Source organism: Pongo abelii, chromosome 14 (assembly GCF_028885655.2).
Source record: "Pongo abelii isolate AG06213 chromosome 14, NHGRI_mPonAbe1-v2.0_pri, whole genome shotgun sequence".
Lineage (NCBI taxonomy): Eukaryota > Metazoa > Chordata > Mammalia > Primates > Hominidae > Pongo > Pongo abelii.
In genome coordinates this window covers 119,664,355-119,682,992 of record NC_071999.2, presented here as the reverse complement: position 1 = coordinate 119,682,992, position 18,638 = coordinate 119,664,355, and the positions used below count along the sequence as shown (strand labels likewise).

At 57.7% G+C, this 18,638-nt stretch overlaps 1 protein-coding gene across 2 annotated transcripts in view; it reads left to right on the top strand.

The window, feature by feature from the left end:
- ADPRHL1 (ADP-ribosylhydrolase like 1) overlaps positions 1-18,290 on the top strand; it is a 48,794-nt gene extending 30,504 nt beyond the window's left edge. Inside the window, exons 1-2 of one of the 2 annotated variants that reach the window (XM_024257684.3) lie at positions 6,663-6,696; positions 9,419-18,290. In XM_024257684.3, coding sequence (XP_024113452.3) covers positions 9,450-14,588 — 5,139 coding nt within the window. In that variant the 5' untranslated portion in view covers positions 6,663-6,696; positions 9,419-9,449 and the 3' untranslated portion in view covers positions 14,589-18,290. Of the gene's footprint in view, positions 1-6,662; positions 6,697-9,418 lie in introns of those variants that run through there. The other variant, XM_054529299.2, reaches the window with a different exon arrangement.
- Positions 18,291-18,638: the final 348 nt, after the last annotated feature.

The window sequence follows — 18,638 nt, the reverse complement described above, 5'->3', positions numbered from 1 at the left end:
TTAACCGAGAATTACCTTTCAGGAAAAGAAACCCAATTAAGGTAAGTCGGAACTGTTGCTAGCATAAGTAACACAGTCGTAGTACCCGTTTTGCCAGCTTACTGGAAAGTGGCTTCCCTCTCCACCCTGCTGTATGGAAGAGAAGGCCAGCTCGCATGAGCAGGGCGCGGCTGGATTCAAACAGGGTGGACTCGGTCTCCATCCGCAAATCAAACCCCTCCGTGAGAATCAGAAAGTGAGTCTATTTACAAACTGATTTTAGATTAAAACACACAAACACAAAATCCACAAGCATCGTAAACAAAAGCTGGCAGTGCCTTGCTTCACTTTCCTGTTACAGAGAGACCCAAAAGTTGAAAAGAAAAAGCCATAGAAAGCACTGAGGGGACACTGTGCCAACTCTGCTGTTTAAAACGGCACCGGCAGGTTTCATTTTTGCTATAAAAGTGACGTGTGCACAGCTTCACAAATCCAAACAATGTTAAAGGCGGTGTCTGGGGAAAGCTGCTTCCAACCACCCAGATAACACGGCCTCGGTCGCCTAAGCCTCCTCCTAGGAGCCTCCTCCACACACACACCCCAGGCTGTGCGTGCGCCTGTGTGAGACACACCTGCATATGTGAGATAACAAGGCCACGCTCTCCTCCCAGGAGCCTCCTCCACACACACACCCTGGCTGTGCACCTGTACGTGAGACACACCTGCATGTGCGTGCTATGCTACACACATGATTTCTTACCCCAAACAGGAAGCATGGTATATGTCATGGTTTGCTTTTGGCTGTTTTCATTAAACTAGGTTTTAAAATATTATTCTGTATCACCATACATAGACCAATCTCTGCCTTTTTAACTGCTGCCTAGTATTCCATTGTACTCCTGTGCCATAATTCAAATACCCTGTGGATGTGGCTCTCAGTGGTTTCCATCGCGTGAGTGGCATTTGCAAACACCTGCTCTTATGGCAACTTCCAGTGTTGCTCCCCAGCTCTTCTGAAAAGGACTTAGTCTCTCCCTACAGAGCAGCGATGCAATATTTCATTCCAGGATGCATTTTCATATTTAATTTTTCTGAAATTGTGGCGCTTCTTATATTTTATGGTGTCCATAGTTTAAGTGATGGAGTTTTTATTTTTCTTTCTCCAAGACATTGTTATGAAATAAGGTGTGGCAGATGCAGTGGCTCAGGCCTGTAATCCCAGCACTTTGGGAGGCTGAGGCGGGAGGATCGCTTGAGCTCAGGAGTTTGAGACCAGCCTGGGCAACATGGCAAAACCCCATCTCTACAAAAAAAAAAAAGAAAAAAAAAAAATACAAAAATTAGCTGGGTGTGGTGTTGGCGCCTGTAGTCCCAGCTCCTTGGGAGACTGAGGTGGGAGGATTGCCAGAGCCTGAGAGGTTGAGGTTGCCGTGAGTCGAGATCACATCACTGCACTCCAGACTGGGTAACACAGTAAGACCCTGAAAAAAAAAAAAAGAAAGAAAAAAGAGTTTGGGAAAAAAGAAAGGGAGGGAGGGAGGGAAGAAGGAAGGAAGGAGGAAGGGAAGGAAGGAAAAGAAGAGAAGGGAAGGGGAAGGGAAAGGGGAAGGAAGAAAGGAAGAAAGGAAGGAAGGAAGGGAGGGAAGGAAGGAAAAGAGGGCACATTTTACAACCTCTTAGGCCCAGCAAGGTGTAGCTCCCCAGGGGTTCTTCTCTGGGAGCATCAGCGTTGCACATCCCTGTGGATCCGCATCTCTTGCAAGACATCAGGCACCAGGAAGGGGCAGGCAGGAGGATGAGTGCCTCTCACTCCCAGATGGCAGACAAAGATGCTTCAGAGGCAGGTGGGGTCCAGAATATGCCCATTCTCAGCCTGAAGCTATTGGCAGACACCTTTCTCTCAGGCCCACGGATATGAGGTCTGAAGCCAGGACTTGGGATGGAGAGTTCCAATCATGGCTGAGAAAGGACATGTGTGTCCTCACAAACACACCACACAGAAGTCACACTCTAGGAACATGTGCCATGTGGAATATGAGCATGTCAGTAACACACACATGTTTAGACTTCAGGCTGATTTAGATGAATCCGTTTGCGAGCTTGCTTCTCTCTCTCTCTCTCTCTTTTTTTTTTTTTTTTTAGAGATGGAGTCTCACTCTGTCACCCAGGCTGGAGTGAAGTGGCACGATCTCAGCTCACTGCAACCTCTGTTTCCCGGGTTCAAGTGATTCTCCTGCCTTAGCCTCCTGAGTAGCTGGGACTACAGGTGCACACCACTAAGCACAGCTAATTTTTGTGTTTTTAGTAGAGATGCGGTTTCACCATGTTGGCCAGACTGGCCTCAAACTCCTGACCTCGTGATCCACCTGCCTTGGCCTCCCAAAGTGCTGGGATTACAGGCATGAGCCACCGCACCCAGCCCTTCTCTTTTTATAACACTAATTCAGCGGACCCTGCCTGGTCGCCTGGAGCCGGCCACTGAGCCCACGCCTGCCTGGCCTCTGGGCAGAACGTTTCCTGTCATCAGTAGAGCAGCTCGGCCATGGAGGCCACTTTTTCAATGCCTTTGGTTAAACCCTTTCCAGGTCCACACTCTGCTTGGGGACCACATTGCGGGCAGGCGTCTCTCACCCTGCCCGGCCCGGACACTGGCAGGTCCGCATCTCCAGAAGGGCTCTCATCCCTCTAGGCTGACTAGCAAGAACCCCAGGAGCCCAAAGGTGCAGCCCCAGTGTCTCTGTCCATGAGCTGTGGAAGGGGCTCTGCCACCGCAGCTGCTAAACGGCCACTCCCCTCTCCTCGCCTGCCCCAGGGGGTTGCTGGGCGCTGGCTACCTAGGGAGGTGTCACCCTTCCTGATCTTCATAGCTTCAGGGGAAAATGGGCACAGAACAAGCAGCCATAAAAACAGAAGAGGCTGAGCTGGGCATGGTGGCTCAAGCCTGTAATCCCAGCACTTTGGGAGGCTGAGGGGCATGGATCATGAGGTCAGGAGTTCGAAACCAGCCTAGCCAACATGGTGAAACCTTATCGCTAAAAAAATACAAAAATTAGCTGGGCGTGGTGGTGGGCCCCTGTAATCCCAGCTACTTGGGAGGCTGAGGCAGGAGAATGGCTTGAACCCGGCAGGCGGAGCTTGCAGTGAGCCGAGATCACGCCATTGCACTCCAGCCTGGGTGACAGAGAGAGACTCCATCTAAAAAAAAAACAACAAAAGACAGAAGACCCCCGCTCAGCGCACTCAGGGAGATGTGCAGAGGCACGTGGCCCTGCCCCTGGGAGACGAGCATTGGCACCAGAGCGACATGAGCAGTTCCACAGGCACAGACGGAGCCACAGCCAGGATGCGTCCCCCAGACAGGCCCGTAGTGCCCTGAGAGCATATCGGGGAGGCCGGGACTGAGCCGCAGAGGGCAGGGAAGCCAGGGACTGAGCTGCAGAGGGCAGGAAGGCCAGGGGCAGAGGGCAGGGAGGGTGGGGGCCAAGCTGCCAAGGGAAGGAAGAGGGGGCGGCTCCAGGCTCATCCGCAGAGGGGCAGGAAATGGCAGTGCAGGCCTCTGGTGTTGATGGAGGCCCAGGACATGTTTTCTAAGCGCTGTTGGCCGAGGGCATCCAAGTGTCCCTGTCAGAAACATGTGGAGGCTGGCACAGGGATGTGTGTGACATGGCTGAGGCTGGTCCGTGTTCTGAGCAGGCTCCTGGAACAGCCAGACAGTTGCAGGCCCAGCTGCCACATGAAACCGGCCCTGCCCTTCTCTCAGAGGAGGAAACCGCGGCTGAGGGTGTTCCCTGCCCGAGGGCCTTCCGAGCAGGGCCAGGCTCAGGCGAGCCCAGCACAGCCACTGACTGGGCAGAACAGTGACCTCCAGGCCCTGCTGGCCAGAAGGTCCCCAGCAAAGAACCTGCCAACGGGCACTGCTGTCCATGTCAAGGTGGGCCCGGGTGTGTCTCCTGCACTGTGATGGCCTCTAGTCTCACTGTATTTTCAAACGACCTCTCTGGCTGGCCAGAGCCACCAACGACTAAATTAGGAAAGCCGGGCACCCTGCTGTTTATACTGGCCCCTGGGAGGAAGACATTCCATTCCCTGTGAGTTCTGCAGCTCGGCCAAGTGCTGAAGGGACGCCGAGGGAGGCCTGGTCTCGCCCCGCACTGCTGGGCAGGCAGCGGTCACACAGGGCAGCGCAGACTCGGCCAGCGCAGCTCTGACCAGGGGCCTTTGCAGGAGGCTTTGAGGGGCGGGGCTGACGGCCCAACGGGCAGCTTTGGCTCCGGCGCATGAGGACCCGTTCACTCAGCAGCAAGGTGTGCAGCAGGGGTGGGAAAGGGCGGGGGGCCCACCTTCGCAGCAAGTGAAGCCCCCGATCACAGGGCGCCTTGGGAGACGCGCAGAGCCCCGTGCAGGAGTCGCCAAAAGTCCTGGGCCCCCCTCTCAGTCCATGACTTGGGGGCTTTCCTGGCGTCCATGCTGTTCCCCTTTGTGGGGACACAGAGGTCTGTGCGGGCCACGGTGGGGCTCACAGAGCTGGGCCTCTGGGAAAGGCTCCCTGAGGTGGGGGCATCTGAGCCGGGTTGTGAAGGATGAATAGGAGCTCGTCAGGGAGGCAGCGAGGCTGTTCCAGGCTGAAGGGCACAGCGAGGTTGGGTGTGGAGTGGGCAAGCAGGGTGGAGGCTGGAGCTGGCAGAAAAGGGGGTGGCGAGGAGAGAAAAGGGGTTGTGCAGTGGGTGAACCGAGCCTCCGGGGGTCGCTGTTGGCGGTAGGTGAACCGAGTCTCCACGGGGGTCGCTGTTGGCGGTGGGTGAACCGAGCCTCCGCGGGGCGCTGTTGGCGGTGGGTGAACCGAGCCTCTGGGGGTCGCTGTTGGCGGTGGGTGAACCGAGCCTCCACGGGGGCTGTTCGCCACCCAGGGGTCTGCTGCCAGCCCGCCCAGCTGTGCCCAACGCTGCTCTGGACTCGGGAAAGTAGAGATCAGAACCAACACGGTCCCGCCCACGGAGGGTCTCTGCTCTAGTGGGGAGCTGGGCAAAAACAGAGGTGACTTGTTTAAAAGTGCACTGGATCTTAGAAAATTATAGTGCTGTGGACCGGGCGCGGTGGCTCACGCCTGTAATCCCAGCACTTTGGGAGACAGAGGTGGGTGGATCACGAGGTCAGGAGATCGAGACCATCCTGGCTAACACGTGAAACCCCGTCTCTACTAAAAAATACAAAAAATTAGCCGGGCGTGGTGGCGGGCACCTGTAGTCCCAGCTACTCGGGAGGCTGAGGCAGGAGAATGGCTTGAACCCGGGAGGCGGAGCTTGCAGTGAGCACAGATCGCGCCACTGCACTCCAGCCTGGGCGACAGAGTGAGATTCCGTACCCTCCCCCCAAAAAAAAAAAGAAAATTATAGTGCTGTGACAGTAGTCACCTGGGACGTGCCAGCAGCAGCAGCACACGCTGAGCCGGGGGCTCCCAGAATCCCCCAACCAGTGAAGCCCAGAGCACAGAACACAGTGAGCCGGGAGTAGACCTCAGAAGAAGGAACCACACGCAGGTTCAAGGAACCCAAAGACAGCAGCACCTCTGGGGCTACCACGAGGGGCGGGGACCAGAGAGGATGAGCACAATAGTGGGCAGCGGGCGCAGGACTTTGTGATGAGAAGGGGCAGCCCAGGGGGATGGCAGGACAGCAGGGAGCAGGGGGGTGGCCAGGCCAGACTCGGGGAAGAACTTGGTTCATGATGATTGCAAAACACAAAGGCTCTGTGAAGGGGGCTGTGGAAACCCCTCTCGCTCCCGCCCAAGAGTGTCATCCTGAACCGCGGACACCTCTGACAGCCACAGGTCCATGGCTGAGGACACCTCAGCAAGGCGGGGCTCACCCCAAAGAGGACTTTCTAGCTCTGGCCGAATCCCCTAACCCTCAGCCAATAAACCCAGAAGAGCATCCTGATCTCTGTGAGTGAAAACATGTCTCAGATGATCACGCTGTGGGGTAAAAGCCGGCTGTGACAGCTGAAGAGCTGGACCGGGCAGCCAAGTACGTCCTCCACGCTCACCTCTGGTTGCTGGCCAGGTCTTCATGACACCCTGACCTCATAAGTGGTTACAGACTTAGATGTGCCGTGGAAGAGCTAAACTGGATTTTGAGCCACTATGACTCATAAGGAGGACATGCAGCAAGTCCAACCTATGAGGATCCACGGACACGGCCCCACCACCCAGAACAGGCGCTCAGCCTCGACATGGGGCTCCGAGTGTGGGGAGTGGTCCCGTCACCAAGCTGCCCACTACCTGAGGCCAGGGCAATGGGAATTTAGAAATCAGCGTGGAGCTCCATTATTCTCTTCATCCAAACTCGCCTCCTAACAAGGCAGGAGGATGAGCTGGTTTAATTCCAGCTCTGTTTTTCATCTTTCTATTTGGATAGTGGGGCTCAGAAGCCATCAGCGAGGGATGTGGGAAGGGGCGGATTGACGTCACACGTAGCTGAGCCTGGTGGCCTTTATTCAGATGATCAGAATGTCCCCACCGCAAGCAGTCAGCATGGTTCAGTCATCCGAATGACTCACCTGCAAAGTCATTAAGACGACTGAAACGCCCAGAGAGCATGTCACAAAACGTGTGACAGGCTCTGAGAAGTTCAACCTCCTTGGGTGAAGGGAGCGCAGCCCTCCACGGGCCGCCAAGTCATAGCAGAGGGGACGTGCCCAGAGACGCTCGGTGGAAGGCAGGTAGGGCCACTGACCCTTCGCTGGGGGTGCAGCCTTCAGAGGGAGCACAATGCCCCCAGGCTGGTCCCCCAACCCCGAGGTCAGCCTGCTCCTCTGTCCTCCCCATCCCCACGGCACAGTTGAGGGTGCGCCTGTCCACTCCGGGTTCAGGGGGGTGTGGGTGGCCTCTGGCTGGGGCAGTTCTGGGGCCATCCGGGATCACTTTACCAGCCATGGGGACACAGCGGCTCCTTCCTGGGTGGGCTCCGATGACTCAGAACAAGGGCGTGCCTGGCAGCAGGACGCACAGCTGCTCCTTGGATTAGTTTATTTTTACAGTTGTCCCAGCTCGCAGCACACTGTGGCCTTGCGGCAGGTTCCGAGTTTAGTTTTCATGTAAATGTCTCATCCTCGGCAGGTTTGGAAGGAGCACCGTCTGCCTCAGTGGTTCCGAGTGGGGTCCCCAGACCAGCAGCCTCGGAATCACCAGGGACTCGTTAAAATGCAGGTTCCCAGGCCCCTCCCCAGACCGTGGATCAGAGGCGTTGGTGATGCGGCCCCAAAATTCGGGTCTCAGCAAGGCCTCTTGATCCACTGATGCCCACCGGGGTTTGGGGGCGAACAGCACACTCTCGCCACATGAACTCACTGAACCAGGCAAGGGAGGCGTCTCGGGGAGGTGGGGGAAGCGGAGTCCTGTGTTCTGTCTGCGGCCCTGCCACTCCTCCGTGTGGGGTCCGTCCTGGCCCTGGGTCATCGTGTGCCCACGGCAACACGGCTACGTGGTCATGTGGTCAGCCGCTGTCACCTCCTCCATCAGGGCTGCTTGGCAACAGCTTTTAACAAGGAAATCCGTCCATGGCTTCAAAACAGAACTCTCTCTTTTGGAAAAATGCAGACAAACACAAAAAGAGAAGTATGTTCACACATTTCCTTCCAGTCTGTTTTCAGCCTGTTCAGCTTCTTCTTTTTCTTTTTTCTTTTTTTTTTTTTTTGAGACGGAGTCTCGCTCTGTTGCTCAGGCTGGAGTGCAGTGGCGCGATCTCGGCTCACTGCAAGCTCTGCCTCCCGGGTTCACGCCATTCTCCTGCCTCAGCCTCCCAAGTAGCTGGGACTACAGGTGCCCGCCACCATGCCCGGCTAATTTTTTTTTTTATTTTTAGTAGAGACGGGGTTTCACCGTGTTATCCAGGATGGTCTCAATCTCCTGACCTCGTGATCTGCCGACCTTGGCCTCCCAAATCACTTTGAGATTACAGGCGTGAGCCACGGTGCCCAGCCTCAGCTTCTTAAAAACAATCGGGTTAGAGTGAGCTTTTCACTTGGCGCCACGTCACCAGCCACATCCGGCTGCCGACTCTTCTCCCACAAACGTGGACATGCCATTGCGCGGCCGCCCTGGAGTTCGACATTGAGGATGCTCTAGATTTTTCAACATTATAAACGGCACCGTGAAGGCGACTTTTCCTGTAATACTCGAGTCTTTGTTCCTCATCCCTGATGATTTCCTTAGAATGAATGACTAACAGGTGTGACAGCTAAGATTCTGGGTGCATCTACACAAAATTACCATCTGGGGAGGTCAGAGACAGCTCCACCCCCTGCCACAGATGGGGAGACCTTCCAGCTTTGCTCCTGTGGTCACGGCTGCTCAGGAGCAGAACTTACACTGGACCCGTGCTCAGAAAACACCATCAAATCACAAAGACCCTGTCTCTCCAGCCAGGACCCATTTGGTCCCATCTCTTTGAAAGCTGGGCTGGTGGGAAGGAATCCCTGGTGGACCTGCAGAAAAACATCTCACTGGGAAAGGGTGGCAGCCCTCAGCCTCAGTGGCTCCTCTAAGCCATTTTGAAAGGGGTTCTGGAGACCCAGCCAAGTGATCCCAGCCCTCCTCCCTCCTCTCTGCAGCCCCCTCTTTCCTTCCTCTCTGCAACCTCCTCCTCCCCTCCTCTCTGCAACCCCCTCCTCCCCTCCTTTCAGTAGCCCAGTCTTTCCCTCCTCTCTGCAGCCCCCTCCTTCCTTCCTCTCTGCAGCTCTCTCCTCCTTCCTCTCTGCAGCCCCCTCCTCCCCTCCTCTCTGCAGCCCCCTCCTCCCCTCCTCTCTGCAGCCCCCTCCTCCCCTGCTTCTGGGGGGCGCTGCCCACTGCAGTGCTGATTCCTGCCCAGGAGCTTGTGAGGAAACTCTTTCTGCCTTCTCCGCCCACCCCAAGCCTGAGCGGTTTGCTGAATCTTCAGAATCTCTGCTGTAGGGACCCAGGTCCCTGGGATCATGGCAGAATTTAACTATGCTGTTAATTTTATCTTTCATACTTAAAGGTAGAGACATACATAGGCCACACAGAGAATAGACACTTCTTTATACATGCGTTTTTACCTACTGTATAAGCAAAGTATGTTTGTTAAAATTTTTTTAATATGTTGCATATGCAAAGTGGTTTTCCAAACGCTTTCACAAAACTGTTCAACGTCAACTCCTCAATGCCCTTAGGAGGAGCGTGTGTCAGAAGTTCCTGCCATTTAACAGGAAACAGTGACCCAGAAAAGCTTTGGCATCCCTGACAACCCCGAATTAACAGCAGGGACAGCCCAGAAGCCACAGCTCCTGGCTTCTAATCTCTTTTTCTCCCTACCAGACTTTTGGGGCCCCTGAAAAGGTGGGATTGCCCCATGATAAATGTTCTATAGAGTCATCTTGGAAAAAAATGATGATGAAGTAGGTGACGATTCCTTTTTCTCTGCAGCCAGAAGAGCAGCAAGACCTGCAGTGACGTCATGTCTGTGGACGCCCAAACCCTGAAGAAGAAGATGGGCAAGCTGGCCTGTGACCCGGCCGCCCACTCCATCCTCAGCAGCCTGCTGCTCTACGTCACGGGTCGCGCAGACCGGCCCCCGGGGACAGAGGCCGTGGGGAGCAGGCCCAGCCACCAGCCCCAGACCCAGGAGGCCACCCAGCGGCCCACGCGCTTCCAGCTCCTGCAGGCCAAGTTCCTGGGCACTGGCCGGGAGCGCTACCTCAAGAGGACCCGGGAGGTGGGCCGGCTGATCTCCAAGGACAAGCAGGGGCCGGGTGGGGGCCTTGTGGGTGCCACCATCAACAAGCTCCTGGAGAAGACTAAGGAGCCGGCCCCAAAGGCCTGCCTCAGCGAGAAGCCCCGCTGGGGCCACCCGGCTGGGAAGAGCACCGTGAAAAACATCCTGAAGATATTCTTGGCCGCCGAGGAGAAGGAGGCGAAGGAGAAAGAAGCGCGTGAGAAGCCCCCTGCGGAGCGGCCCAAAGCCGCCAGGGGCCTCTTGCCGAAGATCATGGGCAAGAGCTCGGTGCTGTCCAAGCTGCGGGAGAAGTTCGAGCAGAACAGTTGCCTGTACTCCGAGGCCAGTGCGCTGAGGCTGCACACGCAGGAGCGGAAGAAGAGGAACCTGCAGAGGAAGAGGATGCACCGGCCAGAGGTGCGCGTGCTGCACACGGCTACCATGGCCAGCACCTGCGTCAAGATGCCCCCTGCCCGCTTTCTGGCCTGCACGGCCGAGCCCCTGCCGGCCCTCAGCATCGCCACCGTCGTTTGTGGCCCCAGGAGCTGGCTGTCCCACTGCACCAAAATCAGCCACTCGGAGGCAAGGCGTCCACCCAGAGGAGAAGCCAGCGTGCCGCCTAGTGCCAGGGAGACGGGGCCCAGTGGGAACAAAGCAGTGGGAAAGGGGCCCCTGGAGGAGGAGCCCCAAAGACAGCCAAGGCCCTGGAAGCCTGTGACACCCCAGGTGATGGCTTGGAGGGATGGCCACGCTGTCCCCTCGCTGGCCCCCTCTTGTGCTCCCTGCACAGGTGGAGTCTTTTCTGGCCTTGTGCCTGCATCATCCCCACTGGGACCAGCCAGCCCTTGGGGCACCGGATCAGCCGGAGGTGACGGGACAGCAGACCCCACCACAGACAGCACCGCAGGAGGCATCCAGGAGGTGAGGGGAGCCAGACTCACGTGGTCTCCTGGGCCCCCAGGCGAGAGTGCAGGGGAGGGCCCTGAAATCGCCATGACTGTTTGCAGTTCAGAGGATGAAAGGGAAGGAGCAGGCTTCCCAGACCCAGGGAGAGACCCCCTCTTTGCCACCCAGAAGTACTTCCCAGAACAGAAGGTGCCAGAACACATCCCACCCCTGAACGCTCCATCGGTCCAGGCTGCTCGGAGAACACAGCCTGCCACGGAGCCTCCACGGATAACTGTCCAAATCCCAGTTGTCCATGAAATGCCAGCCCCTCCCACCAGGCTGCAAAATACGTCAAGTGGTGAAAACAAACCTTCTTGTATTTTTGGAGGAGAGAATGTGGTTGAAAATGCACACACAGAATTTCCCACCGTGACTGAGAACAGAAGGGGTCACCGAGCCCCAGTGGAACCGAGCAAGCTTTCAGGGATGCAGGCAGGACTCGAGGCCTCTTCACCGCTGGGGCCACGGGCAGCTCCGCATCCGGCAGCAGCAAGAGGGGCTGTGGGTGCCGACCACAGTGTCCCAGAGACACTTCTGACACAGAGACTCCAGACGGATCCTGCTGGCGGGAAGGAAAACAAAGGCAGCTTTGAGAATTCACACGGTCCCAGGAATCCTGACGATATTTCAGGAGAGAGGACCTCTGAGCTCAGAGATGAGAAGCATCTGTTGCCGGAATATAATGAAATATCAACGCAGAACAAGGGCTCCGCAACAAATTATCCTGCAGCCTCACAAAACCTTCTGAGGGGAAACACCAGCCATGCCTCCAGCAGCCAGAAAGTGCTGTCCCTGACCGGGAGAAACCCAACAGGAGCCCCCATGTCACTGGCGGCATCATCCAAGGGGCGTACGGGGCCTGAGGGTCTCACCCCGATGGGCACGACCGTGCCCGGCGCACTGGAGGAATGCAGAAGGCCGCCGCTAATAGAGTCTTCTCAGCCCCTGAAGGCTGCCGAGGAAATCACCAGCCATGATGTTCGCGAGAACCCACCATCCTCATTAAATGAACGACCCAAACCAGGTATGAAAGCCTGTGGGGCGATGGCAGCTGCAGGGAGCGTTGCGAGCCGCGCCACGCCTGCACCAGCGCCAGGCAGCACCCAGAGCCCTGGAGACCGCACAGCGGGACAGCCAGAGATGCTGGGCCAGTGGGGAAGCAGAGCCTTGTCCGAAAGCCACCCCAGAGGAGAGGCTCTCTCTCGAGACCCCCACAGCCACGGCCTCCTGGCCCCCGGGGGATCCTCGGAGCCCAAGAGTGGAGCAGCAGGGACGAGCCTCCTGAGAGGCGTGGCCCTCCTCCAGCACCCAGAGGACATTGCGACCCTCGCCCAGCACCCGGAGGACGCTGCAGCCCTCGCCCGGCACCCAGAGGCGCCCCGATTACACATTTCAAACACGTCGGCAGGCAGCAGACATACGGCAGCTGTAGGAGGCAGAAAGGATGTGGCTGTGGAAGGAAACCTTTTGGGTTTCAGGACAAAGTCTGGAATTCCTGCTTCTGATCATCCTAGGCCACAGGCAAAGAGCATGGCAGAGTCCCCCAGCTATGGCCCTGGCCTCCCGCCGTCGCCTCCTGAGAACCCACAGGCAAAGGGCAGGGAGGGCGTCAGGTCTTCCCGTGGGGCGGAGCCTGACCATCTGCTTCCCGCGGTGCCTCCTGCGGAGGTGGACATGGGGTTGGTAGGTGGCACCCACCAGCGGGGCCCTCCCCATCTACAGGCACACCTGCCCCCTACTGCTGGTGACACACAGGCAAAGCTCCGGGCCAGTGTCCCAGAGCCCAGGACACAGGCAGGTGAATCCCATGAGCGTCCCCTGACACAGGCGGACCTGGGGAGGCAACAGAGTCACCAGGCACAGGAGGAGACCCCCCAGCCCGGGGGTGCGGGGAAGAGGGTGGCGCCTTCGGGCCCGAAGGTTGTGCTGAACCCAGCAAAAGAGCCTCAGACACGGTGGGCACAGGATCTGGCCGGGGACAAAGGGACGGCCATTGGGGTTGGGGGCGCCTGCCAGCGCAGTGACCAAGGTCAGCAGCATCTACAGGGACCCTGGGAGGAGCAGGGGAGGAGCACGACGTGGGGAGAAGGCACCAGGGCTGCCAAGAACCCAGCTGTGCCTCCAGGGGACCCCAAGGGGCTGGGAAGCCCGGCGGCCCAGGGACAGTCCCAGAAACAGGTTCAGGAATGGGCCCAGGGACAGGTTCAGGGACACGCTCAAGAACAGACCCAGTGGCAGACCCAGATAGAGGCCCAGGGGCAGGCACAGGAACCGGCTCAGGGTGGGACCCAGGGACACAGTCAGGGACAGGCCCAGAAACAGGTTCAGGATTGTGCCTGGGGACAGGTTCAGGGACACGCTGAAGAACAGGCCCAGTGGCAGACCCAGATAGAGGCCCAGGGGCAGGCACAGGAACAGGCTCAGGGTGGGACCCAGGGACAGGTTCAGGGACAGGCCCAGAAACAGGTTCAGAATCGGGCCTGGGGACAGGTTCAGGGACACGCTCAAGAACAGGCCCAGTGGCAGACCCAGATAGAGGCCCAGGGGCAGGCACAGGAACAGGCTCAGGGTGGGACCCAGGGACAGGTTCAGGGACAGGCCCAGAAATGGACCCAGAAACAGATTCAAGGACAGGTTCAGAAATGGGCCCAGGAAGAGGCTCAGGGACAGGCCCAGTGGCAGACCCAGTGGGAGACCCAGATAAAGGCCCAGAAATGGGCTCAGGAACAGACCCAGAAAGGGGATCAGAAACGGGCTCGGGAACAGGGTCGGGAACGGATCCAGATAGAGGCTCAGGGTCAGACCCAGAAAGGGGCTCAGGAACGGGCTCAGGAACAGGGTCGGGAGCAGACCCACATAGAGGCTCAGAGGCAGACCCAGAAAGGGGCTCAGGAACGGGCTTGGGAACAGGCTCAGGAGCAGACCCAGATAGAGGCTCAGGGTCAGGCCCAGAAAGGGGCTCAGGAACGGGCTCAAGAACAGGGTCGGGAGCAGACCCACATAGAGGCTCAGAGGCAGACCCAGAAAGGGGCTCAGGAACGGGCTCAGGGTCGGGCTCAGGAATGGGCTCAGGGTCAGGCCCAGAAAGGGGCTCAGGAACGGGCCCAGGAGCAGGCTCAGGAGCAGACCCAGATAGAGGCTCAGAGGCAGACCCAGAAAGGGGCTCAGGAACGGGCTTGGGAACAGGGTCGGGAGCAGACCCACATAGAGGCTCAGGGTCAGGCCCAGAAAGGGCCTCAGGAACGGGCTCTGGAACAGGCCCAGAAAGGGGCTCAGGAACGGGCTCGGGATCAGGGCTGGGAGCAGACCCAAATAGAGGCTCGGAGGCAGACCCAGAAAGGGGCTCAGGAATGGGCTTGGGATCAGGGCTGGGAGCAGACCCAGATAGAGGCTCAGAGGCAGACCCAGAAAGGGGCGCAGGAACGGGCTCGGGAACAGGGTCGGGAACAGGCCTTGACAAGTGGGATGGCACCTCGGGCCTGGGAGCAGCCCATTAGTGGCACAGCTGAGGGAGTGGATGCTGCTGGCAGGCATGGGGGGTCCAGAAGCCCAGCCCCCAGGGATGGTGGACAGTCGGGGGGCAGTGGCCTGGGGGAGCCCAGCGCCTGGCACCCACCCCCAGGAAGCCACCCCCTCAGGGGCAAGAGCGTTGCCCCCCACCCCCCGGGGCTGGGAAAGAGCCCAACTGAGCCCACACCCGAGGCTGGGGGCTGCGGGACTTCCCAGGCCCCGGCCCAGGAGGGGCCCCCAGACCACCCTGGGGCTGAGAGGTCCCCGCAGGACAGGATGGAGGCATCGGAGCCTGAGCATCGCCGGAGGTCCAGGCGCCTGGCCAAGTACAAAGCCCAGAGCTTCCGTGACCAGAGGGCCTTTGATTTGTCCTTCAGACCAATGAGCGTCAGGGCCAGCGACACGTCTGAGCTCCCAAAGTGAGGCCCCGAGTCCACACCGTGGCTCGCCCAGCACTGTGACATCCACCCATCGAGGGACTTCAGGCATTTTCCTGCCTCCAAATGTGTCTTGGAGCATCCCCTACAGAGACGCCTGTTTCCATAATTTTCTTTCCCTTCTTCACAAGCTGACCTTGGGAGGACTGAGCTACATGTGGGTTGGGTCCCTGTCACCCCACAAAGCCACGAGGCCCTGTGGCCTCACCAGGCCCTCGGGATTCTTTGTGTCTTCACTCGAGGGCGCCGGCTCACCCCTCTCTCACACAGCCTGCAGCGTGGAGCTCACACCTCCCGCAGTGGCACGGTGTGTGCGTCCCCTTCGATCTGCAGGATGCTGGCACTTTGGGACGCCTCCCCAGCTCTCACAGGGCCACCTCCCATGGCTCCCTGCCCACACCCCGCCGTGCCCTGCTCTGACATGGCCGCATGGCACCCACCATCCATGGGCCCAAAGTGACGCACACCGCCCCACCCCCATGACTCGAAAGAAAGGGCAGAGCTTCCTCTAGCCTCAGACGCCCAGGCGGGTTCCGGGTGCCGCGTGGCTGCTGGGCCATGTGGTGGTCACCAGAGGGTGTGGGGACGCTGGGATCCCAGGCCGGAGCCAGCTCATCCGGAGAAAGAGGCCTCAGGAAATGCCCACGTTAAGTTCTGAGAAAGGGACAGTGCGGAGCCCTGGGAAGCCAGGATCCCAAGGAAGCTTCATCTGGAAACTGGGTGCTGGGAGAATGAATGGGAGCCCGCCCGCCCTTCCCTGCAGTCCCTGCAGGTGGCGCCACTGGTGCCAGTGACCGGAGGGCCTCGCTGTCTGTCCTCCATCCTCCCGAACAGCATAGAAGTGTTTCCTGCCCTGGCCCGAGACGGCCCACGACTCCGGCCTTGTTCAGGTACTGAGGTAATGCATGTTCAGGCTGGAATATTTGAGTGCTGTCTAGAGGCACAAGAAGGAAATCAAAGCCACCTGTGGTCACATTGCCTCGAGATGATTTTTGTTGCCACTCTGGACTATTTTTTAGGCTCTTCCTCCATGCATCTATTTTAAAGCACATTCTTCCCCATGATGGAGCCGTGCGCCTCCGTGTCGCGATCCATTGTCCCAGGCCACTGAGTGGCCTCTGAAACCCTGACCCCTGAGGCCACATGGCTGCCTGAGTGGCCCCGGAGCAGCCGGATTTTCAGCGTGAATCGATGCAGCCTGTCGCCCTATGGCCCTGCACCCTCGTTTTTGGTGGTGCCCTCCCTGTGGAAAGTTCATTCCTGCTTTTTGAAGGTGTCTTGGCATCTTCTGCCTTTGCTACTGAGCAGTTTCCTGAAACTGCAAAGGCGCTTTGGCGCCTGCTGCGAGCACCTCTGTTTTCTGACTTGGATGTTCCTTTAGAAGAAGGTGTTTTCCAATGTCGGCTCTGAGAGGGCGTTTAGCAGGTGCGTCCTACCCACGGCGAGGCTGAGGTCTCTTCTACCAGGGAAGGTCCATCCCGGCAGACACCAGTGGCTTTGGCTCTGCGGCGCCAAGGAGGTGGCATGACGTCATGCTCCAGGGAGCGTACAGGTTTCCTTCCAGTCGAACAATTAACTTCAGATCCAGCAGGTTTGACCCATCCTCACCTGCTAGGACATGCGAGTGCTGGTGTCTGGAAGGAGGGCCGGGCTGTGCTGAGCTCTGGGGGGCCGGTCCCCACAGCTCCCCTCACAAGGACCCCGGTGCCTCCTCTATAAATCAGGGGTCCGTGCTCCCAGCCCACTTCGAGGGGTTTCTGCTTGGCGTGTGGGTTCTAAGTGCGAGCTGCTGTGTGTGGAGGCTCCCGAGCGCCGGGTGCCCCTCGCGTGTGTGGGTCCCGGGGCAGCCCAGCTGCACACAGGATGGTCTGGGGGTGCGGGTGGGGGCAGAGCTGAGCATGGCGTGTACTTGGCCACAGAAGTCTTGCTGTGGTGCCGCTGGACCCCTGCTAGGAGGACAGGGTCCCCTCTCTCACGAAGCACACGGACCCCCGGAGTCCCTGCCCCTGCAGTCCTGGGAGCCTGCAGTTGGGGCTGGAGTTGGCCTCTCAGAGCCACCCAACCAGAGAGGCCCATGAGAGAGGAGCTCAGGGGTCCAGCAGAGGCTGACAGAGTGGCCTCTTTGTCCTGTTGGCGGCCCCTGTTCATGCCTGGGGTGTCCTCCCTGGAGCTGGGGGAGCTCAGGGACCCCCAGGTCTGTGTGGCTGCCCCTGCCACTCCAGGCACAGCGGTGCGGCCCTCACTCTTTACCTATTTTGAATTTGAGGCAATGAGTGGCAAGAACGTGATGACAGACACGGGAGGTAAAAATATGTTCACTGGCTGTTCCCTTTAGAAATAAGAAGCGGTGGGACTTGCGTTGCTATTTTTAAATAGACCAGAGAGTGCACTGGAGAAGGCATTGAGTGGTTTTATTTTAAGTGGTGGAAAAAATGATGAGAATCTCCTCCAGATGACAGCTCTGGAAGTGTCGTGCCTGAACCCCTCTCACAGCCTGGCGGGCACAGAGTCTGTGAGGGGCCAGGAGGCCACCTGCTCGACTGGCCTGTCCTCTCCGTGTGCCAGATGCAGCCCAGCATGACACTGCCCTCAGCTCAAAAACACCACAGCTACTCTGTGTGCAGGAAAAAACTGCCAGTGACTTCATGAGGATTTGAGAATGGTCCGTACGTTCACACTAAGCTGAGACAGGGCAGTTAGAAGATAGCGCGGGGAAATACTCACACTGCAGGTACGACCATCACTTCCACACTGCTAAGGTCCACACCCTCCTGGGGTGAAATAACTATAGCAGAAGAATGGTGTGCTAACCACCCCCACGGGCATTTTAAATAAAACCCAAAGTTGTTTTTTTAAAAAAAAATAAAAAAGAAAGAAAGAGGCCGGGCGCGGTGGCTCATGCCTATAATCCCAGCATTTTGGGAGGCCGAGGCAGGCGGATCACGAGGTCAGGAGATCAAGACCATCCTGGCTAACACGGCGAAACCCCGTCTCTAGTAAAAATACAAAAATTAGCCGGGCGTGGTGGTGGGCGCCCGTAGTTCCAGCTACTCGGGAGCCTGAGGCAGAAGAATGGCGTGAACCCGGTAGGTGGAGCTTGCAGTGAGCCGAGATTGCGCCACTGCACTCCAGCCTGGGTGACAGAGCGAGACTCTGTCAAAAAAAAAAAAAAGAAAAGAGGATATTTATTTTAGCTTCTTAGTTAACATTAATTTTGTGTATTTGAGCGACTCGTTGACTGCCTCCTCCCTGCAGTTTTTTACGGTTCCTCCGGCTGTCGACAGGCCTGCTGTGAGCCGCAGGTCTGTGGGTGCGAGTGACAACAGCCAGGCGGGAGGCACTCAGGTGGCAAGAAGGTCCCGAGACGGCTACAAGAATGTGGTCATGTTCAGGACACTCGCTCAGGGAGGGTCATTGTCTGGGATTTTACACGCTCAGCACCACCTCCTTATTCTGTTCTCAGGGTATCTCTGCTGTTGGAGTTACGGTCTTTCGGTTATGTATTAGGCTACAGCTATTTATTAAATTTTTTCTTGTTCGTATTCTTCTTTGTATATAAACAACCCTAAAATGGGTTAGTCAGAAAAAATTACTAAATGTCATTTGTTGTATTCTGTCTGTATTTTTACTAACATCATTCAGCTGGAAATAATTTCAAAAAGAAATAAAATACCTTTCCCATTACAAATCTCTTCCTTGCATTGTTGAAGCAGCTGCATAAATGAGGTAGGACTTAGGCCTGGGGCGAGGGGCAGACCCCCCATCGGGTGAATGTGGCCAGCCTGGGGCAGCGATCCTGGGCAGGAGGGAGGGTCTGGGGCAAGGCCCCAAGTGGGAGAAGAACCCCTTAGGGTGTGCTTAGAGAAACAAGGCCATGCGCTCCCCAGATCCTCTCTGGGCCAGTCAAGACTGTGCCGGCCTCGGAGCAAGACCCAGGGAGCTGGACTTCGGCCACTGCACCTGGGCCATGGGCGGCCAAAGGGCTGGGGTGTCCTCTGGGACACGGAGGGAGACTGGACAGAAGGGAGGGAAGGAG